The following is a 16,658-nucleotide window of genomic DNA, read 5'->3' as shown; positions in this document are numbered from 1 at the left end:
TCGCCGGCAACAACGACGACCAAGGCCCGCCCGGGCCCTTGCGCTGCTTCTCCTCCTGCTCTCCCTCTTCCGGGCTGCCAGGAGGCGGCGGCGGCGGCGTGTGACCTGGAAAGCGCTCCGCGCCTGAGGGGAGAAAGAAGGTAGGCCTCAGCCGCCGCTAGGCCCAGCACAGGCCGCGCTCCCTCGTGGCCGCCGAAGCCCCCGAGAGACGCTTAGCAGGGAGGGGAAAGGGAGGGACGCGGCCTCTGAGCATGTCCAGAGCGCCGGGGACTTCGGAAATTATTATTTTACGCCCTTACGGCCCGGGGAGAAACGCGTCCTCTGAGCACGTCCAGAGCGCCGCAGACTTAGGAAATTATTCTTATTACTTTGCGCCCTTACGGCTCGGGGAGGGACGCGGCCTCTGAGCACGTCCAGAGCGCCGCAGACTTAAGAAATTATTCTTATTATTTTCCGCCCTTACGGTCCGGGGAGAAACGCGGCCTCTGAGCATGTCCAGAATGCCCCAGACTTAGGAAATTATTCTTATTATTTTACACCCTTACGGTCCGGGGAGAAACGCGGCCTCTGAGCATGTCCAGAATGCCCCAGATTTAGGAAATTATTCTTATTATTTTGTGCCCTTACGGCTCGGGGAGAAACGCGTCCTCTGAGCACGTCCAGAGCGCCGCAGACTTAGGAAATTATTCTTATTATTTTGCGCCCTTATGGCTTGGGGAGGAACGCGGCCTCTGAGCATGTCCAGAGCGCCACGGGCTTCAGAAATTATTCTTATTATTTTGCGCCTTACGGCTTGGGGAGGAACGCGGCCTCTGAGCACGTCCAGAGCGCCGCAGACTTAGGAAATTATTCTTATTATTTTGCGCCCTTAAGGCTCGGGGAGAAACGCGGCCTCTGAGCATGTCAAGAATGCCCCAGACTTAGGAAATTATTCTTATTATTTTGTGCCCTTACGGCTCGGGAGAAACGCGGCCTCTGAGCATGTCCAGAGCGCCACGGGCTTCAGAAATTATTCTTATTATTTTGCGCCTTACGGCTTGGGGAGGAACGCGGCCTCTGAGCACGTCCAGAGCGCCGCAGACTTAGGAAATTATTCTTATTATTTTGCGCCCTTAAGGCTCGGGGAGAAACGCGGCCTCTGAGCATGTCAAGAATGCCCCAGACTTAGGAAATTATTCTTATTATTTTGTGCCCTTACGGCTCGGGAGAAACGCGGCCTCTGATCATGTCCAGAATGCCCCAGACTTAGGAAATTATTCTTATTATTTTGTGCCCTTACGGCTCGGGGAGAAACGCGTCCTCTGAGCATGTCCAGAATGCCCCAGACTTAGGAAATTATTCTTATTATTTTGCGCCCTTACGGCTCGGGAGAAACGCGGCCTCTGATCATGTCCAGAATGCCCCAGACTTAGGAAATTATTCTTATTATTTTGTGCCCTTACGGCTCGGGAGAAACGCGGCCTCTGATCATGTCCAGAATGCCCCAGACTTAGGAAATTATTCTTATTATTTTGTGCCCTTACGGCTCGGGGAGAAACGCGTCCTCTGAGCACGTCCAGAGCGCCGCAGACTTAGGAAATTATTCTTATTATTTTGCGCCCTTACGGCTCGGGGAGGGACGCGGCCTCTGAGCATGTCCAGAATGCCCCAGACTTAGGAAATTATTCTTACTATTTTGCGCCCTTACGGCTCGGGGAATTTTGCAGCCTCTGAGCATGTCCAGAGTGCCACAGGTTTCAGAAATTATTATATTGCGCCCTTACAGCTCTGTGCCCTTTTACGGGGGGGGAACGCCCGCAGCGCTATTTGGACCCCTGAGGGTAGGTTGGTGGGTGGCACTCAACACCCAAGGAGATGGGGGGGGGGGGTAAAAACGCAATACTGTAATGAAGCTGCCTAATTGGGCCCCCTGTCATGGGTGCTTTAGTTGAAATGCCTGCCTTGCTGCGGGTCAGACTAGATGACCCTTCGGGATCCCTTCCAACTCTACGATTCAGTGATTCGGTAGCCGCGCCGAGGGTAGCAGCTTGGGATTGAAATAGGGATGTGTTTTCCTGTGAAGTGGGCTGTAATTGGGGAATGGGTCTAGGAGACCACTGTAAGCAGATGAAAACATTAGCAGGATTTTAACAACACTTGTAACGTAGCGAATATCATGGGCAATTTGGAAAGATACAAACTAGGCGTTATGAAATAATATGCAGTTGAGAGGGTGTACAATAGGACCCATGGAGTGGAAGGTGGGAAGTCAAGAGATTTGGTGGAATCTCGAAATGTGGATGTAATTTGGATTGCTATAAACTTAATACTTGCAAAACCAAATAAAAATTACTGTAAAAAAAGAGAAGAAATTGGGGGATGAGGAAGGCTCCGCAAGTGAGCTTCATGTGCCCACCCCCAACAGGGATGTGTTTTCCTGTGAAGTGGAACAATAGGCAGTTGATCGGGGCCAAGTCGGGACCATGGATCCACCTAGCTTTGTGTTTCCAGCTGTTTTTTCAGACTACAACTCCCATCATCCCTAGCTAGCAGGACCAGTGGTCAGAGATGATGGGAGTTGTAGTCTGACAACAGCTGGAGAGCCAAGTTTGAGAAATACTGGAAAGGAATGGAGAACCTGCAAGGCTCCAGATGTTTTGGATTCCGGCTCCCTCCCAGCAGCCCTGTCAGTGGGGAGTTGGAGTCTGGCAACATCTGGAGGGCCACAGGTTTCAGACCCCTATCCTAGACCAGGGGTTCCCAAGCTATGGTCTGTTTCATTCAGGTGGTCCATGGCTTTGCAGTTGAAGACAGGCAACAGCACATCCACGGCATTAAAAACACATATTGTTTTTTAATTATTTTATTTTTATTGCTTTTGTTTTTTTGCATTGTATTTTATTGTGCTACAGTTTGTGGAATGCAACTTGCAAATGCTATAAAATGCAAGATAGCTATAAGGAGCAAAAGTAGCAATCAAAATACAATTTAAAAAACTCACCCTGTGCAGCGCAGCTGCTGCAGCAAACAGACAGAGAAATTGTTAAGTAGTTTGCTAAGACCCTCTTTGAAGGAAAGAAATCTTTAAACACACTGCGGCTAGCCAGCTCCCTCTGGTGTTACTGTAAAATACGCATGCCTGCCCACCAAATCCTAAAAACTTGTTATCTCATTTGCTGCCATAACTGCTTTGTGGCTCTGATGGACTCCTTCAATGTACTCTTCCCTTTGCATTCCTAGAGCAAGGGGAAAAAATATTTTATCATATGGCCTGCTTGTTGTAGTAGTAGTAGAAAAGAGAGCATCTTCCAGGTGTGTCAAGCACCTTGATCTTCAGTTTCACATGAAAGTTGGGAAACTACATTCAGATGATAGGAAAACAGTGAGATTATATGGGTATTTGGAAATGAATTCTGGGACCTTGATGCCCTTTCCCATTTAGAATTGGCATTAGGTTTGGTGGTGTGATCCAGACATATGCAAACATACACTAACTCAGGGTGGAAGCGGCTGGAAAATGTTTACAATATATATGTCTGTGGCATGGATTAACCTTCAAACATAATAATAATAATAATAATAATAATAATAATAATAATAATAATAATAATTTTTAAAAATTACTTATACCCTGCCAATCTGGCCAGGTCTCCCCAGCCACTGTGGGCAGCTCCCAAAAGAATATTAAAAACATGATAAAACGTCAGACATTAAAAACTTCCCTAAACAGGGCTGCCTTCAGATGTCTTCTAAAAGTTGTACACCAATCTATCCTGTTAGGGATTGATTTCTTCTTGTACCTTGGTAGGGTTTTCGGAGCTTGTTCATTCTGTCTAAAAAAGAATTCAACTAGGGAAACAACACATTTCAAGGGCCCCTTTATTGTTTTGTAACATGTCCAGCGAAAGATGAAAAATGCTAACCTTGTCCTTATTGTCCTTCTCAGTCTAGTTCTTTTCTGAATGGAGAATTGCGGTAGTTGAAGAATAAAGCAACTCTGAATCTTCAGGGTCCTCCTTAATTAAGATGACCGACTCCAGGTTTCAGCAAGGTGAATCACCTGTTGCTCAGCTTGATGTGACCATCTCAGCTTGTGAAGACGGGGCATTCCAAAAGAGAGGGCACAAAGCAAGAATTCTTAGCCCCGAAGAAGCCGAAAAACTGGCCAGAGAACAGGTCTTTGTCTCTGACTTCAAACAACAGAAACTAGAGAAGGAAGCACAGAAGAACTGGGATCTGTTTTACAAAAGGAACAGCACCAACTTTTTCAAGGACAGGCACTGGACAACCAGAGAGTTTGAAGAATTAAAAGCATGCCGTGAAGTGAGTGTCATTATGCATGCTAGAGCATCAGAGGGAAACCAAGAGCTATAGTAGAAATGTGGGGGTTTTTTTGTGAACTGGAAAGCCCTAGCCAATCTTTGTTCCATCTTAATTTATGTAAAATTTTCCATGAATGCAATAGGTACATAGATGCACCTTGCTGTTTCCATGATGCTGCCTGGGCAGTTACTATGGTAAAACTTGATTTGGCAACTCCTCAGATATTTTTTGCTGATGCCAGTCGGTTACTTAGCGTGCAAAGGTCCTGCTCACATAAACAGAACTTCCCATTTCTGCGGAAATTGTACATTGCAATCCTTTGCACAAATGCTTCATTCAGCTCCAATGACCTCCTTGCTCTAGATGGTTGTGGTGTATTTTATTTAATCAGAATTACATAATATGTCATCTAACAAATCCTAGACATTTACACTGGAGTCCCTGCAATGATTGCAGGATAAGTCAGTATTAGAATTACTCCCCGCCCAAAAAAGAAATCAGGACAACAATAGTATTCCAGATGCCTCCAGTATAGATTAGTGAAGGACCTGGGAGGATCTGATGTTGACACTAAGTAGGGATAAATCTGGTTAGTGCTTCGATGGGGGACTGCTGGGAATCACAGTATTACTGTAGGAGACATAGCTGCCCATTTTACCCCCACAGAGGTGGTTTGGAACCTAATTTGCTTGGAAGATTGTATCTGTTGGGCAATGAAGACAGGATGATGATGATGATGATGATGATGATGATGATGATGATGATGATTTTATACCCTGCCCAACTGGCTGGGTTTCCCCAGCCACGCTGGGCTGCTTACAGCAGATAAAATATATAATGCATCACAACAAATGGCAATCTGGGGGAAACCCAGATTCCTGTTAGCTCTGATTGAGCACTAAAGAACAGTTTTCCCCCCAAGAGGGTGGCGGTAGCAGCAGCCACCTGCATCCCAGTAGTATTTATAACCTGCCCTTAATTGGATATTTCTATTACAGAGGAGGGGATAATACTGCTCTGTAAACAATAAAAAAAATACACAAAGTAAATATAACAATGTGTAAAAAATACAGAATCTGTAAAAACAGGTCCAGTGTATAACATAAACATATAGAATCATAGAATCATAGAGTTGGAAGAGACTACAAGGGCCATCGAGTCCAACCCCCTGCCAAGCAGGAAACACCATCAGAGCACTCCTGACATATGGCTGTCAAGCCTCTGCTTAAAGACCTCCAAAGAAGGAGACTCCACCACACTTCTTGGCAGCAAATTCCACTGTCAAACAGCTCTTACTGTCAGGAAGTTCTTCCTAATGTTTAGGTGGAATCTTCTTTCTTGTAGTTTGGAACCATTGCTCCGTGTCCTCTTCTCTGGAGCAGCAGAAAACAACCTTTCTCCCTCCTCTATGTGACATCCTTTTATATATTTGAACATGGCTATCATATCACCCCTTAACCTCCTCTTCTCCAGGCAAAACATGCCCAGCTCCCTTAGCCGTTCCTCATAAGGCATCGTTTCCAGGCCTTTGACCATTTTGGTTGCCCTCCTCTGGACACGTTCCAGTTTGTCAGTGTCCTTCTTGAACTGTGGTGCCCAGAACTGGACACGGTACTCCAGGTGAGGTCTGACCAGAGCAGAATACAGTGGCACTATTACTTCCCTTGATCTAGATGCTATACTCCTATTGATGCAGCCCAGAATTGCATTGGCTTTTTTAGCTGCTACGTCACACTGTTGGCTCATGTCAAGTTTGTGGTCAACCAAGACTCCTAGATCCTTTTCACATGTTCTGCTCTCAAGCCAGGTGTCACCCATCTTGTATTTGTGCCTCTCATTTTTTTTGCCCAAGTGCAATACTTTACATTTCTCCCTGTTAAAATTCATCTTGTTTGTTTTGGCCCAGTTCTCTAATCTGTCAAGGTCGTTTTGAAGTGTGATCCTGTCCTCTGGGGTGTTAGCCACCCCTCCCAGTTTGGTGTCATCTGCAAATTTGATCAGGATGCCCTTGAGTCCATCATCCAAGTCGTTGATAAAGATGTTGAATAAGACCGGGCCCAAGACAGAACCCTGTGGCACCCCACTAGTCACTCTTCTCCAGGATGAAGAGGAACCATTGATGAGCACCCTTTGGGTTCGGTCAGTCAGCCCGTTACAAATCCACTGAGTGGTAGCATAGTCAAGACCGCATTTTACCACCTTCTTTACAAGAATATCATGGGGCACCTTGTCAAATGCCTTGCTGAAATCAAGGTAGGCTACATCCACTGCGTTCCCTTCATCATATGAGCAACTCTATCACAAAATAAGCACTCTCCCTTGGTCTGGCACATAAAGAGGGCCCACTCTGCACCAACAGACTCTTACTCTGTTGACCTATGAACAACTTAACGCCTTTCACCCCTGCTGTCCAACCAAAACAGGCTGTCATCCTGAATAGCTGCCCATAAGCATCTGCAAGAACAACCTTGTACCCTGTTTGTCCACAGTAGCAACACACCAAAAACACACACACAAAAATGAAGCACACAAAAGAGGATTGTGCCCTCATGGAGACCCCAAAGCAATAACTACAATGAAGAGAGGTGTCCCTTTCTTGGCTCTGTCTTTATTGTAAACGAATGATTTCCAGGGTGATAAAACTTAGCACTGCAATGTGAATAATATGCTTGGACCTTGTTTCTGAAAACATTGCGGCTTTTTAATGATGCATTTCGCTCTGAAAAGATACATCAAATGCGATTGTTTCTCTCCCAAACAGTTTGAGGATCAGAAACTCACCATCCTTGAAGCGGGCTGTGGTGTCGGGAATTGTTTGTTTCCACTTTTAGAAGAGGATTTGAATATCTTTGCTTATGCCTGTGATTTCTCTCCCCGAGCTGTGGAATATGTAAAGGTTGGTGAAATGTTTGTCTTACTCTCCCCCCCCCCCGCCCCACGCAAGAGACCGGTGCCTAAATGCTCTTTGAAAAGGGAAAATAGTATTTCCCTATTTTTAAAAAGTGAATGATAAAAGAAATGAGGAAAAAGAGGAGGATAGATTGTGCCAAAAATTAGGGGTACCTACATATGCTGTGTAGGCTTTAATACACAGCTGTTCCCAATTATTCATTTACACATTTGGTTAGCCCGACATAACAATTTCTGGAGAGTTATTGCTCCACCAGGCTAACCGAATAAAGCTTTTAACTCTTCCCACCCTTGTATTTGATTACATGATCAGTGATGAATACTTAACTCTTGAATGCTACAGTGTATGGCATTGAGTCCCAGTCATGGTTTCCTTTATTTCCTATTTCATGTTGAGATCAGCAGGCACAAACACTCCATTAAAAGTCTGTTGTTCAGTTGGAATGTGTACGCGCTGTGTAAAAAAGTAGGTGTCATATGACTGAAAATATTAAATCAGAGGCTTGAAAAGAAATCAGTCACCTTCTGTGCAGAGAGACAGGTTAGCCTGGGTAGCCCAAGAGGACAAAACTCTTGCACCTTTAGTAGCTGTGTAAAAGAGAAATTTCAGCAGGTGCAGCAAAAATGGAAGTCTGAAAATCTTCACAACTACAACATCAAGTTTTCCATGGTCAACTTTGGTTAAGGCTGGCGTAGCAATAGTCTCCCTTGTTTTAGCCACATAAGTTTCTGCAACCATAATCAGTACATACCAGAATGTGCTAACATAAACAGAAGAAAAATATACATTCCTATGCTCTTACCGTACTGCATATGTTGACTTACCTTAACTCATGTATATCTGTGACATTATAAGGATTACATAAATTCCTTTCTAATATGAAAATGTCAGGAAAGAGATTGTTGCCAGGTTTTGGGGTGCAGACATATCTTCCAATAATTTCAAAAACCGGGGGCAAAGATTCTATCTATCCTTTTTTATTATGGTTTTTAAAGAAAAAGTATTTTTGAATTTTGAAGATTTATAACAAGTCAGTCTAGCATATTTGAAGACAGGTTTTCAAAAGATTAATTTATTAAAAGTGACTTGTCCAAGATATTGACCATGACCTCAAAAGGCTGATGGTATGATAACTCCATGAACAGTACGGGATTTTCTTGACTATTCTTGCCACAGTGATTCTGACCCCTGGTAAGGCTAGTTATTGAGTTCAAAAGCAGTTAGTTCTCAAACGTTTTGGCTCCCGAATGCTGCAAACCCGGAAGTGACTGTTCCTGTTTGCAAACTATTTATGGAAGTTGAACGTCTGACGGGCCTTCCGTGGCTTCTGATTGGTGACAGGAGCTTCCTGCCGCCAATCAGAAGCCGCGCTTTGGTTTCCGAACGTTTTGGAAGTCAAACGGACTTCCCGAATGGATTCCGTTTGACTTCCAAGGTACGACTGTATTATACTATAATATACTAGCTAAAATCATGATTTAGTGACATGTTTGTGGCATATCTGTGCCACAAAGGGATAGAAATGATTGTTCTCTTGCTGTTTCATGCTTTCCTGGGGTGCTTTTCAAAAAGTCTTCATTTCAGCAAGTGAAATCGGAGCATTTGATTGCAAATGTTTCTCAGAAAAAAACCTTTTCACTTCATAGCAAAACCCTTTATATGATGCCCAGAGATGTAAAGCATTCCAGTGTGACCTTACCAAAGATGATATTTTGGAAAATGTGCCGTCAGATTCCGTGGATGTTGTGACCTTAATATTTGTGCTGTCTGCTGTTCATCCTGAGAAGATGCATCTGGTTTTGCACAATCTTTATAAAGTAAGTAAGCTTGCATTTTAATCAATCTACCATAAAATCATCAAACATGTCTGCTCCAAAAAGTTGCCACATGTTTGCACGCTGTGGGCCCCTTCCTCCAAAATACATTGGTGCCCAAGTGAGCTAATGAGAAATACGGACATGGGGTAGCTTTGTCAGGGCTGTGTGTACCTTCACTAAAAAGTCTAGGCAGTTCAAAAGCCCTAATTGTTTAATTTCAGCTATGCTAGTCACTGAGGAAAGGCAACAAGATATGCAGGGCACCAAATGTCTTGTGTTTCACTGGGGTCCAATCCAATTTCTATAATCCTTTACAGTGGTACCTTGGTACTCGAATGGCTTGGCTTCCAAACGCCGCAAACCTGGATGTAATCGTTCCTGTTTGTGAATGTTTTTCAGAAGCCGAACGTCCAACGTGGTTTTCGCTTGAGTGCAGGAAGATCCTGCAGCCAATCGGAAGCCGCACCTTCGTTTTCGGGCGGTTTTGGGAGTTGAAGAGACTCCCGGAAAGGATTAAGTTTGAGAACCAAGGTACCACTGTACTTGGATAAAACCAGTTTCTTTTTTCTAAAAAAAAGTTTAGGGGTACTCTCATTTTGACACAAGAAAACCACCATTTTATAATTCAAATCAAGGAAAATAAATACAGTCAGTAAATGAACAAAAGTACAAAGACTCACAAAATGTTTAGGGGTATGCATACCCCTGCGTCCTCCCAGGAAAAAAAAGCACTGGATAAAACTATGATTGGAGCATTCAGAGAAAAGTTTTTTTCCAAGTACCTTTGTCAGGGAACTGCCATCGGAGCCAGAGGCGGAGGGAAGGCTCCAGAGGGATGCCGGAGAGGGTCCCAGCAGGCAGAGAGGCAGCCCATCTGCTGGGGAAGGAAATCAGCGTAACACCAGTGGAGAAGGGGGGCAGATGGGGGAATCGGACAGGAGGCTCCAGGACTCTTCACCGGAGACCAGCGGAGAGAGCACGGGTGCTCCGCTGCCCACACCCTCCCTGCGCAGAAGACTTCCGCGCAGGGAGAGTAGGAGGAGACTAGGCGTCAAAGAACTTATTTGCTGGAAGAAGTTCAAGAAACGCCCACTGACGGATTCTGCCAGCGATTGAGACAGCCACGAAGTGAAGGGCTGTCCAGACAGAAAGGGTTCAACCAGGTAACTTGGCCAGGAGTGACGGCAACTTACGCACAAGCAACCCCTATAACCATTACAACCTTGTAATAGTAGGAATAAAATGACCAGTGCGTTTGATGTGCTGTAAAAATATATCTGAAACAGCTGAGCCTCATGACACACAATATTCCATTTTTAGATGTAGCGCCATGTTTCTGTTTTATAATGTCAATTTTATTTTTTGTTACTTATTTGTCAGGTGTTAAAACCAGGCAAATGTGTGCTGTTCAGAGATTATGGCCTCTATGATCATGCTATGCTGCGGTTTAAGTCTTCTAACAAGCTTGGAGAAAACTTCTATGTCAGACAGGATGGAACCAGGTCATACTTTTTCACAGATGGTGAGTCTTTCGGCTTTGTTTACACTTTGCTTCCCAGAACTATTGCATTTTTATCCCAGTTACTTTATGAATCGCTTCCGGTGAAACATCTCAAAGCGATTAACAATAAAAATGTAATCAAAACAAATACAAAAACCATTAAAAAAACTAATACAAGCTGGGTTTAAAATCTCCACTTGTATGGTCTTGTGGCATTCCCTTAAGTATAAATCATGGGATTCAGTAGTCATTTCACATTGGTACTGTGCATGGGGCTTTATTGTGCTTCTCTAATTACTTTTCACTATTCCTAAATTCTCTTGAGTCCCCCCCCCCCCATTTTACATCAAACAATAAAATAATTTTTCATCAAATTTCAGTACCCCATTTTGACCTCCCTCCCTTTCTGCAGTTACCTATCTTTATATGTAATACATTTGTAGCATCTCCAAGTTAAACCTAGTTATTATTTGTCCAGAACAATCAAAATTAGTTTTATATCACTGCACATCTTTGCATTAATCCTGCTAATGATTTGATCGGTTTACAATCATTTTTAAAATATCCAATATACGATTTCCATTCCAAATTAAAAACTCTTTCATCTTGATTTCTTATTCTTCCGGTAAGTTTACCATTTCTGCAAATTCCAACAGTTTTTGCTGCCATTCTTCTTTAGTCTATCTTCTTTCCATCTTTGGGCTAAAATCATTTGGGCTGCCATTGTCGCATACATAAATAAGTTTTTATATTGTTTGGGTATCTCTAGTCCTACTATTCCTAAAAGAAAAGCCTCTGGTTTCTTAAAAAAGGTTATCTTAAACATTTTTTCAACTCATTGTATATCATTTCCCAGTAGGCTTTTAGCTTCTTACAGGTCCACTGCATATGAAAAAGGTACCTTCTTTTTCTTTACACTTCCAGCATACATTCAATTCAGATTTATACATTTTGCTAATCTGTTATCTGTCGGGTACCATCAAGTTCTCTGAGTCTTGGTGATGTGAGTTAGAGGAGAGCGTTGCAGCAAAACCCCACCAGAGCAAAATATTAACCTTCAAACTGTACACAGATACTGGGGTTCCAGTGATGCAGATATAATGAGGTACACGACCAAATAAATATTGTAGAACTGCTGCTTATGCATAAAAGGCCTTAAATCTAGATCTGATTGATGATAAGGTATCCTTACAATTTTGGGGAGGCTACTTACCAAATATGGATTACAGTTTTGTCCGCTTTAAAGTTCAACCAGTCAAGTAGGAAAGAACAACAAACTTAATCACGACAATTGTGATTTCTTCAGCAAATGAAGTCTAGGGGCTGATGCTTGAGAACTTCCCCAACGCTCTTTCTTTTGACTTTTGAAGTCTTAGTTGCCTGCTGCAAACCCTTCTCGTTACCTGGGGCTTCTAATTCTATTAAAATGCAAAGGCTCTGGGCAGGGCTGGGCTGAAAAGAGGAGCCTGCGTAGTTATACACTGCCATCTCACGTTCGCACTTCCACCTACACTGGATGACTGCTTTATCTTTCTTCTCTTCAGATTTCTTGGCTGAACTTTTCCTATCCGTGGGGTATGAGCAGGTGGTCAATGAATACGTGCTGCGAGAGACGGTGAACAAGAAGGAAGGCCTGTCCGTGCCGAGGGTTTTTCTCCAAAGCAAATTTCGGAAGCCTCAAAGGGAGACGTGATTTTTGCTCACGGGCACCTGGACTATTTTAAGTTGGCATTTGGATGTTTCACAGAAGTGGCCTCCCTTAGGTGTTATACCAGGGTGATTGACTCTGTGCTTGCCAAAGCTGCTGTCCTGTTTTCTTCGCTGCAGGTGAATGGCCCGCGGAATAAAGGAACCGATGTGAGCAGCCAGTACGTCTTGCCATGACTCAGGTTCTCCATCGTAAAGCAAATACATTTATTTTTTTAATCTTGGCATTAGATGGCGCCGTACACCAAGTTTCTGTATCATCAGTCCAGGCATCCTCTTGAACAATTAGACTTGCCTTTCCCCCTGTAAACTGTGCCACTTAAAAAGAATAAGAAATAAGAGGTGGAGGGGAAAGGGTAACGTTCCTGAGCACCACCTGCAGGAGAGCAAGTCAAAACTCCCCTAAATTGTGTCTCTGCTTGTGATTGTTCCCTTGCTCAGGCTGATTAAATGTGTCTGTCCCTGAAGCAGTTTAGTGAGGAAGTCCTGTTTTTAGATGGGAAATCTGACGTTTCATTTTGTAATGTTAAAGGAACCCTGACCATTAGGTCCAGTCGTGACCGACTCTGGGGTTGCGCGCTCATCTCGCTCTATAGGCCGAGGGAGCCGGCGTTTGTCCGCAGACAGCTTCCGGGTCATGTGGCCAGCATGACTAAGCCGCTTCTGGCGAACCAGAGCAGCACACGGAAACGCCTTTTACCTTCCCGCCGGAGCGGTCCCTATTTATCTTCTTGCACATGACGTGCTTTCGAACTGCTAGGTTGGCAGGAGCAGGGACCGAGCAACGGGAGCTCACCCTGTCACGGGGATTCGAACTGCCGACCTTCTGATTGGCAAGTCCTAGGCTCTGTGGTTTAACCCACAGCGCCACCCGTGTCCCTTTTGTTCCTTAGTGCTGTCTTTTGACAGCATAGCAAACGGAGGTGCTAGCCACTGCAAGCACTTCAGTTTTCTATTAGAGAGATCTAAGAACTATTTTAAAAAGTGTTGGAGAAAGGGAATGTGTAACTCTTGGTGAGTCCTGACTGAACAAATTAAGCAATGCCAGTCCTAGGGACATAGGAACTATCTACCTTGTAATCAAAGATATCTCTGCAAAGACATTTCCCCAGAATTTTTCTATTTTCTATTTTTGAACACTCCCACCACATATGGCTTTATGTCCCAAACTCTCTGCAACACATAGGAGAGTTGTTGGGTCTTATACAATACAAGCTAGACATCTGAAAAACCAACCATGTGTGATTTTTGAGGGCACTTTCTCTTGTCATTGTCAAAATTTATACAGGGCTTTGATCCACAGTCCATTCCATGCCTCTTCTGAAGGGGAGGTTTTGTTGTTGTTGTTGTTGTTGTTAATTACAGTGGTACCTCGGGTTACATACGCTTCAGGTTACAGACTCCGCTAACCCAGAAATATTACCTCGGGTTAAGAACTTTGCTTCAGGATGAGAACAGAAATCGTGCTCTGGCAGCGTGGTAGCAGTGGGAGGCCCCATTAGCTAAAGTGCTTCAGATTAATAACAGTTTCAGGTTAAGAACAGACCTCCAGAATGAATTAAGTACTTTACCTGAGCTACCACTGTATTATCATTAACACAACTGAATTATGTAGAATTCTAAGGTTATTAGTCTGCAGCAGGTATTCAGGTCATCAAGGCTAGTTCATTTCTTTAAGATACCACATTTATGGTGTTCTTCCTAAAGCAGTATAAGACAACGTTCATTCCCATTCTCAGCAATTGGATCAAAGCATTTCCCTAGATATTGGGAGGGATAGACAAAAAGCACTGGGCTCCTGTTTCTAGCGGCAACCTTGCATTTGTTGTCATCCTGCCTGGTTGCAGAGTAAACTACATCACAAGAGTATTGTGACATCAGCAGTGCCATCCCAGGCAGACTTTGGAGCAGATGGCCAGGACCCCACCCCACGGGCAGGCGTCCCCCTTGAGGTGGTGAGAAGGCTACAAACAGCATTCTGCTTGACGGTTGAGTTGGTATGGCAGCTAGTGAGATATTGGGCAAGGCCAGCAATCACGTATTCACTTGTAATGGTATAAAATACCACTAAATAGGCATATAGGAACAGCAGGTAGTTGCAGCCCAATCTGTCTTGTGTTTAGGAAACATTGCACCTAGGCGACACACTTTAAACCTAGATTGCTGTTCATTTAAAAACGCTGGTACCATTAATATAAATTCAACAATGTAAATAAGTTTTGATGGATGTAACAATGGATTACTGAATGGTTTAGTTTATGTAAAATATGCAGGGATATAGGGTAAGCAAAATGACCACCGAAAAGGGTAAGTCATTGATTTAAGGTTGTTTAAATGAATCTTTTGAAATGTAATTTAGAAAATTTAATTTAAAAAATATATACAAATAAGCCTAGATTGCATTCCAGGGAAGGTGTCTCGATCAAGTTGCAATGGATATATATATATTTTTTATTGTCACGGTTTTTTAATTCTCCCCCACTGAACTCGGCAGTATCTAATCTCACCAGGATAGAAAACTGTACCGAGCGCTTGATGAACAACTGAACTAGCTGTGCACACCTGGGTACCAATTAAGCATGAGTCGTTGGTGTGAAAGCAGGAAAGAAAAGGACGGCAAATGAGTAAGGAGGTGAGACCACCCATTAAAACGGAATCTAAAATATAAGCCTTTCACACAACTTTAGCCTTACAAAGAAACCAATTGGGGAACGGAAGGCCTCTGCCTGTCATGAAAGTTCTTGGCTTCTTAGGATAAAGGCAAAACACCGTATTTTTCGCTCTATAAGACGCACCAGACCACAAGACGCACCTAGGTTTTGGAGGAGGAAAACAAGAAAAAAAATATTCTGAATCTCAGAAGCCAGAACAGCAAGAGGGATCGCTGCGCAGTGAAAGCAGCAATCCCTCTTGCTGTTCTGGCTTCTGGGATAGCTGCACAGCCTGCATTCGCTCCGTAAGACGCACACACATTTCCCCTTTCTTTTTAGGAGGGAAAAAGTGAGTCTTATAGAGCAAAAAATATGGTAACTAAAGAAATAAGGAATTTGTTTGGTAAAGACACCTGTTTAGGAGTACACACGTACCTTGGAAATCTAATGGAATCCATTCCGGAAGTCTGTTCGACTTCCAAAATTTTCAGAAACCAAAGCGTGGCTTTTGAATGGCTGCAGGAATCCAATAAAGGTATTTGATTTGATTTGACTGTGCTTTTAGCAGAACCTGCTCAGTTTTTGCTAATGCTTGCAGAACATTTTCTACACTACCCAGTGGCCAGTGTTCTCCCCTGCCTGCCACATCATGCCAATGTTATTGATTAAACGTCTCTTGGTTGGGACTCAGTGGAGGAAATGAGCCCTGGTGCTACCAAGCTGGTCACATGCCCCAGATAGTTGCGTGCCTGTCAGGGTTTCAGGGAGAGAAGAGCAGATGGGGGAGGAGACAGAGAGCGAGGGGGAAGAATCCCAGAGAGATGAGGAGGAGGATGACGATGCCCAAAGGTCGTCCATGAGTCTGACCAGTGAGTCAGAGGACTCCCAAAAGGGGGCCCCCCTGGTCAGACCAAAGGGGGGCCAAGGGGGAAGCAGTGAGGAGCAGGGGAGCGAAGGGAGAAGCCCCAGTGGGAGTTGGACACAGGAGCCGGCTTCTCAGCCGGAACGGAGTGAAGGGGGTGGAGTTACCAGTGTGTCAGAGGGAGCAGAGCAAGAAGGAGACAGGGGAAGGAGATCGGAGCAGGGCGCTCAGCCGGAAGGGGTGGAGAGCAGCACCGGGAGCAGTGTAGCGGTCGAGAAAAAGGTCAGAAGCAACGTACGCGCGCCAAGTTCAAATGTAGAGGCGCGCGGAAGTGAGGAGAGCCCTGGGGAGGAGCCCGGCCCCAAAGCGAGAAGGAGGGGGGCAGAGGCGTCAGAGGATTCAGCCTCGGGCGAGTCCCGGCGAGGGGGAACCCAGGGGGGCAGAAAGACCCTGCGGAAAAGGAAGGAGAGGAAGAGGTGGTCCAGCACAAGCCTCTTAAATTGGTGCCGAGGCGGTACGGATTCAGAGGGGACTTCAGCGGTCTAACGTTACAGACGTAGAGTCACAAAGATGGAATGTAAACGCAACCATGATCTTCAATAAAGACTTTCTGTAAATAAACCGGATCGGAGTTGGGTCTCTTGTGAGCTGGGACCAGACGGGTGGCTCTGACAGTGCCAAATTCAGAAACAGGCAGGAATTGTGGGGGTGTTTCAGTATCAAGTGGGCCACAGCAAGGAGGGAGAATAATGCTAAAAGCCAAGTCTCTAAAGGCAGTAGAAGTGAAACCAAAGATTGACAGAAACTGAGAGACTATTAACACTCGCTTGGGGAAAGCACGCTGTGGTTTTTTAGACATGGGTTTCCCCTGCAGCATTTGTGTTTTTCTTCCTCAAACGCAGACCTC

General features: G+C 44.4%; 1 protein-coding gene across 4 annotated transcripts; it reads left to right on the top strand.

Annotated features, from left to right (window-relative positions):
* The first annotated feature begins 12 nt into the window (after nucleotides 1-12).
* Nucleotides 13-14,998, top strand: METTL6 (methyltransferase 6, tRNA N3-cytidine). Of its 4 annotated transcripts, none has more exons than XM_081883059.1 (6): nucleotides 13-140; nucleotides 3,926-4,302; nucleotides 7,064-7,198; nucleotides 8,860-9,030; nucleotides 10,411-10,552; nucleotides 14,086-14,998. In XM_081883059.1, exons 2-6 carry the CDS (start codon nucleotides 4,006-4,008, stop codon nucleotides 14,088-14,090), a joined length of 750 nt encoding a protein of 249 aa, XP_081739185.1. In that variant the 5' UTR covers nucleotides 13-140; nucleotides 3,926-4,005; the 3' UTR covers nucleotides 14,091-14,998. The 4 variants fall into 4 exon arrangements, with proteins under 4 accessions (XP_081739185.1, XP_081739182.1, XP_081739184.1 ...); XM_081883056.1 differs by lacking the exon at nucleotides 14,086-14,998 and adding an exon at nucleotides 12,076-12,399; XM_081883058.1 differs by lacking the exon at nucleotides 14,086-14,998 and adding an exon at nucleotides 11,908-12,059.
* Nucleotides 14,999-16,658: the final 1,660 nt, after the last annotated feature.

The sequence above is a fragment of the Podarcis melisellensis genome (genome assembly GCF_964234715.1).
Source record: "Podarcis melisellensis genome assembly, chromosome: 12".
NCBI lineage: Eukaryota > Metazoa > Chordata > Lepidosauria > Squamata > Lacertidae > Podarcis > Podarcis melisellensis.
Note: the sequence above shows the minus strand (reverse complement) of the source record. Positions and strands in the feature narration are given on the sequence as shown.

What these genes read in the sequence shown, in the direction of transcription:
- METTL6 (XM_081883056.1), top strand. Translation starts at nt 4,006, where the DNA reads ATGACCGACTCCAGGTTTCAGCAAGGTGAATCACCTGTTGCTCAGCTT. An exon ending in GAGCTGTGGAATATGTAAAG is followed by an intron (nt 7,199 to 8,859) that starts GTTGGTGAAATG and finishes TTCACTTCATAG; the next exon opens with CAAAACCCTTTATATGATGC. An exon ending in GTCATACTTTTTCACAGATG is followed by an intron (nt 10,553 to 12,075) that starts GTGAGTCTTTCG and finishes TCTTCTCTTCAG; the next exon opens with ATTTCTTGGCTGAACTTTTC.